We start from the raw sequence: 18,020 nt of genomic DNA on the forward strand, positions 1-18,020 counted from the left end.
ACTTTCAAACCACAACTTATCGTGCAGATCCAGTAGTGATGCACCAGCGTGACCCCACGCAATACGTCAAGAGGTCACAGAGGATGAACGCGAAACTCCGCCCCAGTGTTTACAAGTGTGTTGGAAGAGGACCGTTCCTATGTTGTTGTATGTCAACTGATACTAATGAATGTCTTTGTGTCAGTTTATTGTTTACAATGGTCCGCAAATGTGCGTTTTATATATGTAACACGTGACCTCCCTACGTCACTACGCATTTACGTTAGGTTGCGCTGGACCGGATCTAGACGAGAAGTTGTGGTTTAAAAGTGTATATTTGTTATTTTTCTTGTCAAAAATGACAATCGTTTCGCTAGATAAGACCCTTATGCCTCATTTGGGATCATTTATAGTCCTTTGAAACTCCATTGAAAAAAACTGTTACGTGTTGATTTAAGTGTTAATTGTTGGTGTCTATTAAAGGCCATTAAAATGAGAAAAATCCTGCAATGTTTTCCTCAAAAAACATAATTTCTTCTCGACTGAACAAAGAAAGACATAAACATTTTGGATGACGTGGTGGTGAGTAAATTATCTTGATTTTTCTTTTAAGAAAATTGAATATTCCTTAAACAAACACGCTTATACCCCAATAGAATCTGGACCTTCTTTTGATAGACCCGCCCCACACATACGCAACCCAGGCAACAATGTCGCTTAGTAGACATGCCCCTTACTGCTGATTGGCTACAAGTGTGTTTTGGTACTCGACCCGACTCCCTTTTCCAAAGACGTTTTTTTTTTAATCATGCACCCCGCCTTTAAAGGCTTATCTGAATTATAAATAGTCCTGAAATATGAAGCTCTTTTTAAATAAAGTAATTAGAAAACTAGTGAATATTGTAGTGTGCTTAAATATTTACTTTGGTAAATGTAACACAATATAACAATATAACTACAGTTTACTATAGTAAATAATAAAGAATACATTCAGTGAAACAGCGCTCCCTGGTGGTCATTTTATATATCTGCTTCATATCTCTTATTTATTGGGTATGGCAATGTTGACCTTACAAATAATACTAATTATTTGTGCAAGTTTGTTATACGTTTTTCAACTTTTACTAAAGTTAACTATAGTAAATACTTATATATATACAACAGTATTTACTACAGTTTATCAGTTCTGTTCATACTACATAGTATAGTAATTAACATTATGCCAAGTTCCAGACAACTCGGATTTAGGATATTTTCTTCTTCAACTCGGAAATAATGTCTGGAACGGCGCTCTTTTAATGTAACTAAACATTTAAATGGGCGGTTTCCCAGACCGAGACTAATTTATGCCAGGACTAGGCCTCAGTTTAATTAAGAAATATATCTAGTTTAATAAATATAAAACATTACTTGTGTGCATTTTGAGGCAAAACAAAGGGCACTGATATATTTTAAGATGTCAGTGCAAGTTGTTTTCAGTTTGGACCGTTCTTAAATTTATTTTAGTCTAGGACTAGTCGGTTCTGGCTAGATGAGAAACAGCTACCGCCAAATCTCGCGATATGTTGGGTGTAGGGTTCGGTTTGTGTGTAGGATTAGGATGAAAACAACGCTCATTCGGCGATATTTCACGAGAAAGCCGGAGCTATATCCCTTCTAGCCACAACCGGTTCCCCTGGGTCTCTCGCGACAGTGTGATGTCATACACCGATCGGTCTGCGCAACGCCGCACCGCATGAAGTCGAACACACCTACAGTCTCGGTGCGGCGTCCGCTGAATGAAGTCAGGTTGTCTGGAGACCGCAATGGCTATGGGTCTTACGTCGAAAAAATCCTCTTCTAGAAACATCGCCGTCGAGCGCAAAAATCTCATCACCGTTTGCAGGTAGTGTTATTAAATCACGCGCGTGTAAACTGCCTTGCATGCGCAGGAGACGCAGCGTTTGTTATTGTCGTGTCTTGAAAGTCAGCGCTTATAATACGGCGTTACCTTGGCAAAAACAGCTATGACAGCTTATCGTGTTACCCAGGTCTATAATACTAATCATGCAGTTCTATACGTTAAAAGAAATTGGCTTGCATAGCTATACATGAATCACATAAAGATTTGATATGCAATTTTGATAAAAGCTTCTGGTTCTGTGCATGTTTAGTGTTTAATTTGTGTAATTTTGTATTTTTTTGTTATGTTTAACTAGGGGATAGGCCATAAGGGGTAAATCATAAGATTGATCTTTTATTGTTTAAATGCATGCTCATTGTTGAATGAGGAGCCCTTTAAGGATGCTGGTCCCTCACAGGAAGTGCAAGAGGCCAGCATCCATGACGTCACTGCATCCATCCGAGCACTTTTTTTGAGTGTGTTAATGCTCTTCAGGGTTCTTTCAAATTCGTTCAGGATGCCAAATAAGAAGTGCAAGTAATTTTTTCTTGGCTTAACCTACAGTTAAAAATGTAATGTGAGCTTAAAGTGTGTCAAGCCCTTCATTATGTGCTAGCAATGTTTGAATGTAAACATCTTGTCCCAGTGCGATATATACAAATCATATACACTGAATCCCATCACTGCTTTCTGATCTTCAGTGATGTGTGGGATGGTTTACAGCTGCACTTAAGCACTTGTTTGGTACAGCAGATAAAGTAGGTGTTGAATAATTCATGGTGTTTGGGGGCGCCCCAGCCATGGGTCATGTACAGTTGCTGAATGGACAGAGAACACAGTTGTTGGGACAGCAGCACCATTGTTTTGTCATAATAGAAATGCAATCAAAGAGATGATTGTGAGATGGCAACTACTGTGACATCATCACTCCCATCTCTTTGCCTTAAACAAATAAGAATGTGGGCACGTAAGAACATAGGCTCATAATAAATGTACTTAAAAGATAGTTCAATATTTTGATTTCTGAATGGAAAGTAAAACGAAAACAGAACACTTTTAATGTCAGCACATATTTATTAGGCGTACAGCACCATGGCCAGAACCAAACTTTCCAAAGTTCTACCATCTATGGCATAATGCAGAAATTGTTAAATGCATGCAACACATACTATGCTAATGCACTGTGGAAAAAACGTGAAAGAATGACAAAAATTGACTTTAGCCTTACAGATTATTATAGACACAAAGACACTTTTGTCGCAAAGGGGCAAAGGCTTTTATCTTCTACCCACATCCCCCGTTCAGCCCTGACAGAGCTGTGAAACATTTAAAGACAAGATACACAGGACACTTGACAAGATAAAATAAAGAATGTTACATAATGGATGCTAGCAAAGAAATTCCAAACAATATGTCATTAAATTGGATCATCTAAAATTCAGTGTCTCTATCAGCTATAGTTCACTGTTATGTTGAGATCAGGAGACCGTTATATTATATTTCCTTCACTCTCAATCACCAAACCCTCATCCTCATTGTCATATCTCTCGGCTCACATTGTTCCACTTTCCCAGTTGACATGTCCTATTACATTGGGAATGCTGCTGTTGCGGTTTGCCTTTAGTGATCGAATAAATTTTCACTTATAGTGACTATAAGAAAGTGTAATCTTCATAGCGCATGCAGCCCACAATTCCCTTGAGTTTTCAACATATATTATCAATAAAAGCGAGAGCTGTTGACATTGCGGAGAAGGGTTTTGACCAACAGAAACATAGTTAGTTTCACAATGTAAGCACACAACCAATAACCCCCACCCACATCTCTTAAAGATGAATTCATTCTGTACTACGATAGAAAGCATTAATGATATCGCTATGTTTCCTCTTTTACAATAGTTACACACATATGATCTGGATAACTGACAAACATAATAAAACTAGACAGTCACACAGTTTACACAAATAAACCCAGACTAAACAAATGTCAGTTTCATTATAAGGGCATATGCATATATTACTTAGTCTTTTGGTTTTTTTGAAACTATGAATGCTTTCAACACTGTAGATCAACTAGTAAAGAGTGATGGTTGTATTGCCAAGGTCATGGGTTAAACATACTGAAATGTGTCTACCAAATGTGTAAGAATAACATTGTTTTTCATCTTCAGGTAAAGAGTACAGTACATCAAACAAAGAGATACAGTAATGTTGATCTATAACATAATCTTGCAGATGGCAGGTGTAAAGGGTTTGGCAAATAATGAAGTGTAAAGAGTTCCAGCGGTCAAAAAAGGCTCTTGTTGATGTCCCCTATTCTTGGCTTTTCCCATTTCTTTTAGAAAGTCCTTCAGACAATGTAATGGTGTGATGTCCAATGATTCGGTAATTCAGGGATGAGCTTTTGACTCAGTCTTCGTATTAGTAGGACCAACAGCTTTTGCTTTGTGTATGGTATTTGGATCTGAAATGATACACAGACCATTGAGTTAGTAAAAAAATAAATGTCGATGTCGTTAAAATAACAACATAATTTTCTTTGGAGGTTGTTAGCAGCAGCATTTTAAACCTGGAGATATTTTATTGGGAGATTAAGGTAAAGAAACATATTTCAAATTTTCAATTCATTCTTAAGAGCATTTCTTTTACCCTTTCATTTTTTAGGAACACGTCAACGTCACTGTTATTTTACCAAACATGCTTCTGATTGGAAGTTAAATCAACTTTAACTTCTACTCTACATCTGAGAAGTCAGAGCTGAATGAACAACACAATTTGCACTTGTTTTACAAGGTGGCTAATTTGTTTTAATTTGTATGACCACATTCGTACGTTTTTTTTACGATTTGCTTTCGCCTCTGTTATATTGGAGTTTCATTTTTTTTTTACAATAATAGTGTGTTTATGTATGATTTACTTTGAACTAATGCATACCAATTAGCCAACTCATAAAACATTCCAGTGAGATCAGGCTGGAATGAACTTGCACTAGTCCTGCTTATCACTTACTTAACTCCTTGTCAACACATACTTAACCCATTTAACAACTTTATCTGTAACTTATATATACTTTTTCATATTACAAACATTTAAATGCTAGTGAGATGACTTTCTTTATGAAAAAATACATCTACAAAAATACAAAAGACTGTTTTTTTGTGTTTTGCATCCCTTTTACACTGTAAACAGTGAAAGTTGGATTAACTTATAAAAGTTCTTCAATTGGTAACCTGAAACATTTAATTTCTTTCAACTTTGAAAAATTTATATGGAAAAAGCTACATTTTCTTAGTAGATCCAACTTTCACTTTTTACATTGTAATTTAATAAGACCATAATTGCTGACACGGACTGCAAGTTTGTGTAAAACCTCACAGCCTTGCATATTTGAAAAATATATAAACATATTTGCATATATAAACAAATTTGCATATTTGATTAGTAACCCATAAGGCATAATCTTAAATAATCTTAAATTCATTTTATGTCATAATTTTTTAGTTTTTCTAACATTTTTACATTTTAGAACAACTTTTAGTTTATTCGGAGGTTAAAATAGCATTTCAGTTCCCAAACTTTTAATGTAGTCTCAGATATTTCGACTGTATGGATGTGAGTTATTTGTATATTGTGAAGAAAAGAGAAACAAGATATTTAGTTCTAGTATAGTAAACTGTAATATGTGCCATCATAAAGTCACACAAGGCAATCTAGTCAATCTGATTGGTTGAAAAGCTAATCCAAGATCAAAAGATCCTGTTGATCCTACAAGATGGGTGAATATAGGGACATAATAGGATATTAGAACGTTTTAAAGAACAATAAGATTGGGATGTTGCGAAATTATAATTGGTCAGATAATAAATAGTGGAGTTTTCCTGTCCTAATTTGTAGATTAAACCATGATGGATTGACTTACAAGTTATAGAAAGTTTTAAGCGTAAACTAGTTAGTAATATTTTATAGATGTTTTTAGCATGTCGCCAAAGTGGGCAGGACCACGAACACAAAAGCCATTTGTCAAGGGGCAGCACATTTGTTTATCAGTGTCAAATCGTACCAAGAGTGTAATACTGACACATTTCTGCATTAGCATTTTAGCCTTGCTGAGCTAAGAGGTTTATTTTAGCTTGCAATGATCAGGTTTTCACAAAATCGTACACTTTTTGGTTGTTTAATATTGTAATTCTTTTGTCATTCAGGACTTCTGTGACCGGTAGTACAGTAAAATAATTTGGTTGATTTATTACAAAAGATTGATTTGTGGATTTAGTTCCGATTAGCATTGCTTTTGATGCATGGAATTGCTATTGTGGAAACACTTCTTGGTTTAGGAATAATCCAATCCACTAATGGCTTTGATTTTTCATAAAATCAAGCCTAATATTAAAAATTCCACCTGGGACAAAATCTTTGCTTGCTTAAAATCTGAAAGACACTGTCCGAGTTTAAGCTAATGAAAATATGCTACATACAGCCATCATACAGAAGAACAACTCTTAAAGATGATACAGTACAACCAAGACCAACAAATTACATGGGAGTAAACCATACTAACAAATCAATGTTAATTAGTAAGATAAACAGACTGCCGTATAGGTGAATCTGTTATTGTACATAGTCAGGTGCAAGACTAGACAACATGTTAACCATCATCCTTTGTAGTCACATTAACTGGACTCAACAGATACAGATACTAACCTGTATTTAGGGTAAATTCCAAAGTCATAAAACTTAAAAAGAAGCTTGATCCAAAATATAAGGGTTTTGTTTGTGTTTTTTGGATGGCAAAAATCATAAAAATGTTATAATGGGACGATGCAATAAATAATCCCCACAGAAGTGTTTCCTAGGCTCCTTGTAATATTTGCTTGTGTTTTTGAAACCTTCCCCCCACCCCACTCCCAGCACCCTGTCCCCAAAAATTTGGCCTTACTCCCTGTTAAAGAGTCTTCCTCTTGGGCAAAAACGCCTTTCGGAAGGATGTACTCTTGGTGCCCCGGCTGAACGAAGCGGCACCCATGGAGATCTTGGTCTTGCCACTGGTCATAGTTGAAGAGCCCAGGGATGTTGTGCTCTTCCCACGAGAGATCGAGGAATTTCCCAACATTATCTTGGACTTCTCTCTTCTGATAGATGTGTTCCCCAGGTTGAGGGCCGTCTTGCCCTCCGTAATGCTGGTGTTACCCATGGTGGAGGAAAAGAAGATCCTGGAGGTCTCCTCCAGCGGCCAGCCTAGACGACCTGGAGCACGTTCAGGGTTAAACTTTCTCTGCTCTCCCTTGGGAAGTTTTTGTTTTCCTGGTTCTACAGGATGAAGTAACGTTGGCTCATCGCATGTCCTGGCAGCAACACATCCCAGCGCACACAGACAGCATCTGGTTGGGTGTGGCGGTCCAAGCCACTAGTGTCGGGATGGGACCAGAATGTTAAGCGTGGCGAGAGCAACCCTCATGTAACAGCATAAAGCCCTTGTTGAACAGTGTAACGTGGGCTCCACCAGGCCACATATCTCCCCTGTGTGCCGTGAATGAACAAGAGGCTGCCGTAGGAGGCCTTCGTTTTCTCTGGGGGTTGTGGGGACAGTAGATGTTATTGTGCCATCTCTAAAAGCGAGGCAGTGGAACACACTGAAGAACACATTGTTGAACGATACAATCGCTAATGACATCACTTTTATTTCTGTAGCGTTGTGCCTCACTTGAACCGCTCTCTAGTGTCTTAGAGTTATAGCTACTGTACACAAATTTTGATTCAGCCCAAAATATAAAATTACCTAATTTATTTTCTTCATTGTTCAACATCTAGTTTGTAATCATATCAGATATCTCCAAACTTTGTGTTCTGGAGGACACCCAGACGCATTCCATGCATTTGTTTAGTCTTTTTTCGGGATTATTATTGCATTGTTTTGTAAAAAATGTTGTTTATGTGTTTAAACATCAAATTAAAACTTTTCAAATGTTTTAAATATCAATGAGAACACAGAGAATGTTTTGAACATTTGCAAGCTATTTATTGACAATTTAATTCGTTTTTTGTTTTGTTTTGTTTTAAACCTTTTGAAATATTTAAAGAGCAATGATCACACAAAGCGTTTTGCAGGCTATTTATTGACAATTAAATTGGATTATTTTGCTATATTTGAGCATTTATGCTACATTAATATATATATATATATATATATATATATATATATATATATATATATATATATATATATATATATATATATATATAAAATTAATGAACAGTTATGTTTTTCATTTTAATTATGTTATGGTATGTTAAGTTCTTCTTCTGAATTGGTTAGTAGATTTTACGCAACCAATTATTTTTATTCTCCTCCCACAGTCTCGCATTCCAGATCCATTTCCATCTGACAGCATTGTGCATGTGAGCGACCCACCGGCTGTTCCAGCTGTGCCAACATACGATCATTTATATCACACAGCCTTGTGCAAGCGGCACACCCTCTCGCACACGCATGCATATAATCTACATTGAAACCCATATTATACAGTGGCTGATCTCTGTACATCTTCTTTTAAACATATCTTAAAAACAACGGTTCGATCGTATTCCATTTCTGGGTGAAAGACGTCATACCCGGATTCAAACTTAATGCATTGTTTACAATCTCAAAGCAAACCGGCCAACACTTGCATCTCACAAGACTACAAACCTGCTTGAACGATCTACAACAAGGTCAATCTCTGTGCACGTACATACAGTATACAGTACATTTACTGTTTATGGTTTCGTTTTTCACAGGTGAAAATCCCAGTAGAGATTCCATTGAGTGTCCTTTCCTCTTTTGACAGACGTTTTAACCACAGTCACAGATTTCTCTCCTTGACTCAAAGTGGCCTTGCTCAAAGAACTAGTGGTCTCCCCGTGAGTGATTGTAGTTGTACCCACCACAAATGCAGTCTCTCCCTTCCTCAGTTTAGTTTTGGTCCTGGAAACAGCCGTCGCCCCCCATGAAATGGCTTTTTTGCTTTTCATCAGTTTGATTTTCCCTTTTGTAAAGCAGGTGTTTCGCAGTAAAAGGGATCCCTTTCCCTTTGATTCTTTTGAACTCTCCTCCGGCCTCTCTTGTTGTTTATCGGTTATCTCTGTCGTTCTTGTTTTCAAAGTCTTACCCCCGGTATCAGGATTTGTGGTTCTCCGCTCCATCTACTTGGTCCTGCGTTTGGGCATGAGGGCCTTGCGGAAAGAGGTTGAAGTTTTGCCTCGGCTGAAGCTGGCCGTGCCCAATGAGATGGTGGTCTTGCCTCTGGTTATGGTAGAATCACCCATAGAGGTTGTGGTGACCCCACGGGTGATGGAGGACTTGCCCATGGTTATAGAAGTCTTGCCCCGGGCTATTGAAGAGCCACCCACAGACAGGGCAGTCTTTCCTTCCGTAAAACTAGTGTTCCCCATGAAGGCATGTAGGGTGCCAGGCTTTCTTTTTTGTTTGCCTGTGTGTGGGTTAAAGTCTTGGCATGCCGGAGCTTTGCAGGTTTGACCGTGGTAAGAGATAGCCGGTCATTGAAACTGTATAGAGATTGAGGACAGCCCTAAATAGATCACACCACCAAATGAGTAAATGGGTGGGTGGGGAAAGTGAGCGTGTGAGCTATATGGTAGAGATTCGCTCACTATAGTGTTGATCTTAAAAGAAAAAAAACAAAAGGCACTGAGGTTGTAATGGAACCCGGGCGAGAAGACAAAGGTGGCTGTAGCGTTGTACTGTTGGTAGGGGGCACAAGGCCTGCAATTGTGATAGTGGGAATGGTAACGTGAACATGCCATCAAAAGGCCATTGTGTTGCACACAGGACAATTGGGATTGACCTCAACAGTCCGTTGTGGCTTCGGTCCCAAAAACGCCTGTCTCTCCATCAGTTAGAATGTCAGCGTTGAGATGTGCCTACGTTTATGTCCCAGTGCTGATCATATTGTTTGCAACGTAGTGTTTTTTTCTGCATGGTTTTGAGTTATTAAAAAGACAAATAGAAAGAGGATGTTTAACTCTTTCCCTGCCAGCATTTAAAAAAAAAAGTTGCCAGCCAGCACCAGCAAGTTTACTACCTTCCAGAAAATGTTCTTCTTTAAAAATATAAATATACAATATATCAAATGAAAGAACAGACCCTCTGCTTTCAAACAAACAAACAAAAACTCTTTCTTTCTTTTATCACCTTTCAAATATTGGTAGGTTTCTTCAAAAATAACAAATTTTGATAGTTGCATTTTTGTGGAGGACTTTTGATAGAGGTTCAGATTCAGAGTGATGATCAAAACCTACATGGATTGCCCTAACGGTTTGCTTCCGGGTTTTATAAGTTGGTGGATAATAGCGGAAATACGGATTGCCGGAAAAACTTGTCATTTGGCAAGGAAGCGTTTTCTCTTATTTGACGAGTTAACTCGTCAATGGCGGGGAATGACTACACATTATTTTTTTACATTTATGCATTTGGCAGATGCTTTTATCCAAAGTGACTTAGGTATACATTTTATTAGTATGTGTTTTCCCTTGAACCATTTTGTGCTGCTAACCCAATGCTCACCAAATTAAAGGGACACTCCACTTTTTTTTTTTTAAATACAGTATGCTTATTTTTGAGCTCCCCTAAAGTTAAACATCCGATTTTTACCGTTTTGGAATCCATTCAGCCCGAAAATAGTCCCCTTGGTGAATTTCAATATCAGCGCAGTGCGTAATATCACTACGCCTGCTGCAGCCATGTTACGGCAGCAAAGTCCTTGATTATTACACCAGTTTCAATGGATTATGCTAAGCTATGCTAAAAGTTGTACCACCAGACCAGGAGATCGGCTGAATGGATTCCAAAACGGTAAAAATCGAATGTTTAACTTTAGGGGAGCTCGAAAATGAGCATATTTTTTAAAAAAGTGGAATGTCCCTTTAAGCTTTAGGTCTGTACTTGTGCCATAATTTTCTCAGTTGGGTCATATTAGGAGAAACATCCGAGTCTAATTTTATACATAAATGAAAACGAAAACCCATTGAACCAATCAATTTTTCTTTCCTCCTCAGGTTTTCAGTGAAAACTTTGTTGGAGAAGTACACTGCCGAGCCCATTGATGACTCCTCGGAGGAGTTTATTAACTTTGCTGCAATTTTGGAGCACATCCTCAGCCACCGTTTCAAAGGTAGAACACAGTTTTCATTTTGTATGTAAATGTGAGCCAGTCTGTAAAATCCCAGCTAAAGTCATTTTTGTGATTTACTGCTTTAAATCATCCTAAATAATAAAGAACATTTTAGGAAAATATAATATTGTCAGAGTAAGATTGATTGAAGTCAAAGATTGAAACGAAAGTAAAATTAATGATTGAAATCAAACTTTGATGCTCCGATTCTCCTAATTAGATTAATAATAACTGGATTTCACAGGTAGGGTCACAAATGAATTTCTAAAACACACATACATCCTCACATACACAAACCATTGCATTGAATTTCAAAGCGTAACACGTTTCCAAGGTTCTGCGTCTGTGACCTTGCATTATGTGATTGAATGTGTTTTCTTTGATCAGGTCCAGGTGGTTGGTTCAGTTCAGATGGCCAGAGGAGCTTTTGGGACTATATTCGTCTGGCCTGCATTAAAGTTCACAACAATTGCATCAGTAGCATTGAGAACATAGAGAACATAAGCACATCACGAGCGAAGGCAAGACTTTTTTACTTTGAATCCCTTTCTGTTTTATCTGTCATTATTTATTTTTCTCATTGTTCTTCTACAGGGACGAGCCTGGATTCGTGTGGCTTTGATGGAAAAGCGTTTGTCTGAATATGTCGCCACAGCTTTAAGAGACACTCGAACCACTAGGTCAGACATTTTTAACATTTTACACATACATTTTTTTACTGTTGCCTTTATCATTGAAATGTAATTTAATGGATTTGTAAATGATGTTTTTGCAGGAGATTTTATGATGATGGTGCTGTAATGCTAAGAGAGGAGGCGACTGTTCTGACTGGGATGCTTATTGGTCTTAGTGCTATTGACTTCAGGTAAAAACACTGTAGTTATGATAACGTACACATTATGTTTATTTAATACTAAATGACAGTTACAGAAAATATTTTTCTATTTTTTATTTAAATAATAAACTTGCACCTTATGATATGTTATTTTGATACTGTATGTTAGTTGCTATAATAGGGGTTTAGCCAGTGGCCGGTTGCATAAACATAGCCGTGACATTAAGACTGCGTCTTAAGAATGATTCTGACTAACTAGCTAGGGCTAATCAGTCTTATTATTTGTATTTAAATAAGACCAATCTACCTTTCTATGTAACATACTTAAAACAGTTATGATCAGTCTTGAAGAAAAAAATTCATGACTAACTTTTAAGACTAGCCTTAAAGTTTTATGCAACCGGCGCCAGGAATGTCTTTGAAACTATTTTAAAGCCTTTTATGATCTGTTAACTAACCTACATCCCTTGTTTGTTTATCAACCATTAGTTTTTGTCTAAAAGGAGAGATTTTAGATGGAAAAACACCTGCAGTGATCGACTACACACCTTACCTAAAGTTCACCCAGAAGTAAGAGGTCACAATATTAAGCAGAGAATTTTCATGTATATATTCAAACTTGACAACTTGACAAAGTTACTCACCCACATTTTATTTATAGAAAAATATAATAATATAAGAGTGAGTACATGATAACAAAACTATTCATTACAGTATCATTTAAAATATTTAAAGGTGTATGCATTTCAATGCAATTTATTCTGTTTAAGGGTGAATGTTATGTATCATGTGTGACCCTGGACCACAAAACCAGTCATAAGTAGCCCGAGTATCCGCTTGAAAAGGAAAACGACACAGTTTTTCAATATTTCCCTATGTTCTTACCTCAATTTAGACTAATTAATACATACCTATCTTTTTTCAATGCTGGTTTATGCGGTCCAGGGTCACATATTATGTTACTTTAGCATCTGTAGATGGGCCACACTAAAAGATTTGTATAATGTGAGAGAACACAGACGTGACAATAAAAAATCATAGAAGATGGAAAATTCATAATGGTAATTATGAAAAATCATTAAAAGTTTTGTTCCTATACTGTGTGGAGACATCATACCACACATACTATACAGATACGATTCACAAACACAAAGTCAAAAATAAAGGTACAAAGCTGTCACTGGGGCAGAACCCTTCAAAAAAAGGTCCTAATATGTACCATTTAGGCAGGGCCGGTTCTAGATATTTGGAGGCCCTAGGCAAAATGTGTGTTGGAGGCCCCTCACACCCCTCTAATTTTTAGAATAATGTGAGAACGTGTTTTTCTACTGCGTAAGAAATCAGATGAGCACTAGTAATAAACATGTTTTTCCCCATTACTTTTACTTTTTATTAAGTTTTTTCAACAAATTGATTAACTTTATGTTAAAATGTAATTAGAAATTATGCAAAACCACATGTGTTGAAAATTTGAAGGCAGTCACATTTATTAAAAACACCACCTTTTTGGGATAACACAGGATAACAGTTTTGCTTTCTCCAAAGTGTAAAATTAAAAAGACAACAGTACATTGCAAAAACCCTAACCGTAAAAAAATTACAGGTGAACACCTCCTAGAAAACTTTTATTGTTTTTTTATTTTAACTTGGTATAAAGAAGAATTTCTCTCTTACTTAACCAATATACAGTATAAAGTTATCTATCAGACTATTGCAATACCTTTTTATAAACTACCTTAAATATCCATACAAATCAGCTGCCACTGGAAGTTAAACAGACAAACTACTTTCATGATTTGAAAACTAAAATAAAGTGTAGAGGACTTACAAGATATACAGACAGTTTACTTTAGGTAATGCCAGTTTTGTTTGCTGTTCGACTTTAAATACAAACTTTTTTAAATACAAACTTAATTCTTGCAGTGGGGGCACCGCATAAAGTTGAACTTACCTTAAAACTTTATTTAATGCTGTCAGTAGTGATTGTCGGACCAGCGCACATGGACTTAGCAGTTATGGAGGCCCCCCTTCCAAGTTTGAGGCCGTAGGCATTTGCCTACTCTGCCTATAGCTAGCGCCGGCCCTGCATTTAGGTACAAATATATATTTTTGAACTGCCAGTATGTACCTTTACAGTACTAACATGCACTTTTCGGGTACAAAGGTGTACCTTTTCGAAAGGCTACTGTCCCAGTGACAACTTTTGTACCTTTATTTCTGAGAGTGCACCCAGAGCCCCGACTGTGAATCTTGCAAAATATCTCAAAGTCAAATTGGACTTAAATGTGAGGAAACTAGCATGATGGACTACAGGCAACAAGAAATTACAATAATAATTGTGAAAATCGGCCCAATAATCTTGTAGTGTGTGGCAGCCTCATAACTTACATTTAAATTTAGGCATTTAGCACATGCTTTTATCCAAAGCAACTTACAACAAGGAAACAATAATTTGTCCTAGGGAGACAGTAATGTACAAACCAAATATATACGTTTTTGATCATTAAAGCACTGTTGATGTTTCTCCTTCAGTTATGACTACATGAGCGATGAAGAGGACCGCCGCAGTGTGGACAGCAGTGCCAGTGATGAGAGCGTGGCCGAGCATCCTTACATTCCCCTGGTAACAGATGAAGAGACCTGGAGTAACAAATGCAGAAAGATGGAGCAGAGATTCAAGATCGTCTATGCCCAAAAGGTTCAGATTAGCAGCTTTTGACCTCCAGATAGACCTACTGCATTAATTGGCATAAAACAATGGTTCATGAACATTCATGCTGGTTTAAGATAATCTGTCATTTTAAATTTAAAATATGTAATCATTTGCACTAGCAGATTTTTATGGCTCATAGATTACATATTTTAATTTTAAAGTAGTTTAATGTATATGTCATTGTTTTCAGGGTTATTTAGAGGAACTGGTGCGCTTAAGGGAGTCCCAGCTGAAAAATGTTGAAACTGAGAACAAGAGGCTTGATGCTAAACTAGAGGAATTGCAAAACCAGAGCCAACAAGAGAAGAAGGAACTCGAGGACATCATACTGGAGCTGCAAGCACAACTGTACGCTCGCACACGCACACTACGTAATGCACAGACAATGCTATAGTTGTCCAAACCCTAATGGCTTTATTCTGGTATGTTGTGTAGCACTGGCATCATTCCTTGTGAATCGTCTCATTTGGTTAAAGGCCTTTCTATTCCACTCATCAACCAATGTAGAATTTCACAAGCTCCCAACAACCGAGGAAACGTAAAGCTGTTCCGCCGGTAAGCGTAGTTTATCTTTGGTATCTTTAAATATAAATACACGGTCATGTTTTGTATTGTGAATGTGTGTCTGTTCAGGAGAAGCTTTCACAGTTTGGACTTCTCGGCTGATGTAAGTTTGAACTCTGATTCTCAAAAGGAAGATGGCAATCAGAATGGAGACACAGCCTGGTCAGCAGGTAAAGACACAAAGCACATATACGGGGAAACAGTATGGTTTTCTCTGGAAATGTTTGGCCAGTTTAGTTGCATGAATCATTAATTAGGTTCAGCAAGTTCAGTTTCTGCTAGGCCTAGATACTGAATCAGACTACCCCATCTTTTTAACAATCTGCCAATACCAATATTCAAATAATTAGACTTAAGGTCTACCAATACCGTTCAATACTGACTCATGATCAGGATGGTCATAAAATCATAGAATTACGAAGCATACAACCCGCACCTCGTTGTTATCTAATTCAAAATAATCATACAATGAGTTTTAATGTGTTTTTCAGATGCTATTATTTGTATCCGCCTATGTCTAATAAAGGGGAAAATGCTTTTGTTTGTGATACTGATTTCTGCGTCCCTATGCAAAACAATTGACAGGCATAAAGCATTTTTATTATCTTTAGTGTGTGAAAAAAAATATGTCTTTCAATGCAAAGTACCTTTACTGTAGTTTTTTCTTGTTTTCCCCCAGCTAAAGACAACACACCCTCTATGTTGGGACTGTGTGGTTCTTTGGCCTCTCTGCCCAGCTGTAAGTCTCTGGCAAGTCTCAAATCCAATGAGTATTTGGTCAACATCAGCACAGAGCCAAGTCCTGCCCTCTCCCCCAGCTAGGGGGCGCCAGAATCAAAAAAACAAACTCATTCCCATGCTGCACTTCTATCCTGGAAACCATGCATTGATCTGATATCCCCTGTGACAGTATTACATTATTACACTTAAAAATATAAAATATATACATATAAAGTATCATTTGAGGCACGTTTCTTCGCCACAAGGTGTTTTATCTGAATATCACACCATGAAAAATGTTTTTCAAAATATACACTTATTTTTCCATGTTATATTTATGTCTTCTTCCACCTTTTCAATTTGGTCTTCATCAGCATGTTGTCTGTTTTCAACATTCCTTGGACCGGGTATTAAAGCCCACAGGCATGAATTCCCTGCATCAAAAAGACACAACAGAGTAAACAAAACACACGGCTTGTTAGTTATTACACATATACAGATTCTCAACATTCTACATACAAGTTTTTAATCGCACGTTTGGTCACCTTGGACTTTAAAAATATTTGCTTGCTGCTGAATTTACGGTATAGTTACTGGTGCCATTCCAAAAATGCAATCTATTCGCTGTGCAAAAGTATCCAAAGCATCCAGCTGGCCATGTGAATTCAAAATGTCTGCCCCCATGACGCAACCCACTCAATATAAAATAAAACAGCTTTAATTTCAACACTGATCCGCTCGCTATAAACTGGAGTCTTCATCTCATGTAAACATCTTTTAAAAGATATCTGTTCATTTCTATATGTTAAACATAACCACGAGGAAAGAAATTACTGAGAAACTGCTTTTATATGCTTCTTAACAAAGGATCTGAAAAAAGAAACGGATAGACATCAGGAGACGGTAACTACAATCTGTATTTGCATGTGAAAGTGCTTTATTGAGGTTGTAAATGCCTTCACAGACTACATCTTCTTACCTCTCTGATGGTTATATGATGTGAATGCAAGTATATCAACTGTTGTCAGCTTAACTCAAACCTTTATCTAATTTATCTTTTGGATGTCGCTTTGTTTTTTGTGTTTTTTTTATTTTATTTCTTTAGGGATACATAATTGTCTATTTTGTTATGCTGTGGCAGTGCTTTGCTGTTTTGAATTATAATAAAATATTTTTTGTTATCTCAATAAAGACTTGAGTGTATATGAGGAATATTTCAAAACAAATCTCACATTTTAATCTCAGAATGATATAAAAACTGTGCAGTCAAAACAAAAGCATCACTTTCAGGGAGAAACTGACATCTAGTGGAGATTTGATGTAACAGTTTATCAAGATAAACAGTATTATTTTATTATTATAATATCGATTTTTATCACATGTGTACTTATATTATCCAAAAAATTTTCAACAATATTTAAATTCAAAGAATTCACAGTTTTACCCAGAGCTCTGTCCCTGTTTATAGGATTGTTCAGTAGAGTCTTGCACAGGTGATGCCATAGAAACCACATGTTTGTTTGACTTCATGTGGCACTGCGCAGACCATCGGCATGTACAATTAAATCGCAACAGTGATTTAAAAGCTGTACTGTTTTGCCAAAAGCTATGCCATTGATGTTTTTAACATATTGTTCCTTTAATAAACCCTGCACACATACTTTATTGCAATATAAATAAATGATTTAACCCAGACATTACTGAATAAGCAACGTTTTGTAAGATATAATACGGAGTAAAATTAATTTTTAATTAGCTAAATAAATATGAACAACATCAGGAAAGCAAGCTGCACCACTGTGTCTTGTGTGGATATCTCCACTTGAATTGTTGCATAATATATTGTGTCTGTATACACTGTAGGAGTGGTATACAGTACAGAGTGTTGTCTAAACTTATTCTGTAATGTCTGATGAAGTCTAGATGGGACCGATATAGTAGAGGGCCAAAATAGCATCTGCCTGTTTGTCCATAAGCTCATGCCACACACATGTTTACACATACTCAGGCATGATAAGTAAGTGCTTGAGTAAGTGCTTGCTCAAAATACAGATGCATGGAAAGCAATAGCCAAGATAGCATAAAAATATGCAAGAAACCCTTCGCTTCTTGTTATTTCCATAAAAAAATGATATACCAAATGCTAAAGCAGTATAATTTA

General features: G+C 36.9%; 1 protein-coding gene and 2 long non-coding RNA genes across 4 annotated transcripts; 1 reads left to right on the forward strand and 2 right to left on the reverse strand.

Annotated features, from left to right (window-relative positions):
* Positions 1-1,701: 1,701 nt before the first annotated feature.
* Positions 1,702-15,961, forward strand: rundc3aa (RUN domain containing 3Aa). Its single transcript, XM_065252686.2, has 11 exons — positions 1,702-1,864; positions 10,912-11,027; positions 11,415-11,548; positions 11,622-11,707; positions 11,803-11,892; positions 12,352-12,432; positions 14,395-14,560; positions 14,766-14,923; positions 15,011-15,130; positions 15,209-15,309; positions 15,819-15,961. Exons 1-11 carry the CDS (start codon positions 1,758-1,760, stop codon positions 15,959-15,961), a joined length of 1,302 nt encoding a protein of 433 aa, XP_065108758.1. The 5' UTR covers positions 1,702-1,757.
* Positions 2,916-9,039, reverse strand: LOC135733898 (uncharacterized). The gene is made up of 2 exons (XR_010527050.1): positions 8,546-9,039; positions 2,916-4,324 (listed from the first exon to the last, which is right to left on the reverse strand). It is a non-coding gene; the product is annotated as an uncharacterized lncRNA (long non-coding RNA).
* On the reverse strand, positions 12,450-16,293 carry LOC135768503 (uncharacterized). Of its 2 annotated transcripts, none has more exons than XR_012336349.1 (3): positions 16,211-16,293; positions 15,787-15,957; positions 12,450-14,502 (listed from the first exon to the last, which is right to left on the reverse strand). It is a non-coding gene; the product is annotated as an uncharacterized lncRNA (long non-coding RNA). The 2 variants fall into 2 exon arrangements; XR_010542177.2 differs by having other exon boundaries at positions 15,787-16,040.
* Positions 16,294-18,020: the final 1,727 nt, after the last annotated feature.

This window comes from Paramisgurnus dabryanus, chromosome 3, assembly GCF_030506205.2.
Source record: "Paramisgurnus dabryanus chromosome 3, PD_genome_1.1, whole genome shotgun sequence".
Taxonomy (NCBI): Eukaryota; Metazoa; Chordata; class Actinopteri; order Cypriniformes; family Cobitidae; genus Paramisgurnus; species Paramisgurnus dabryanus.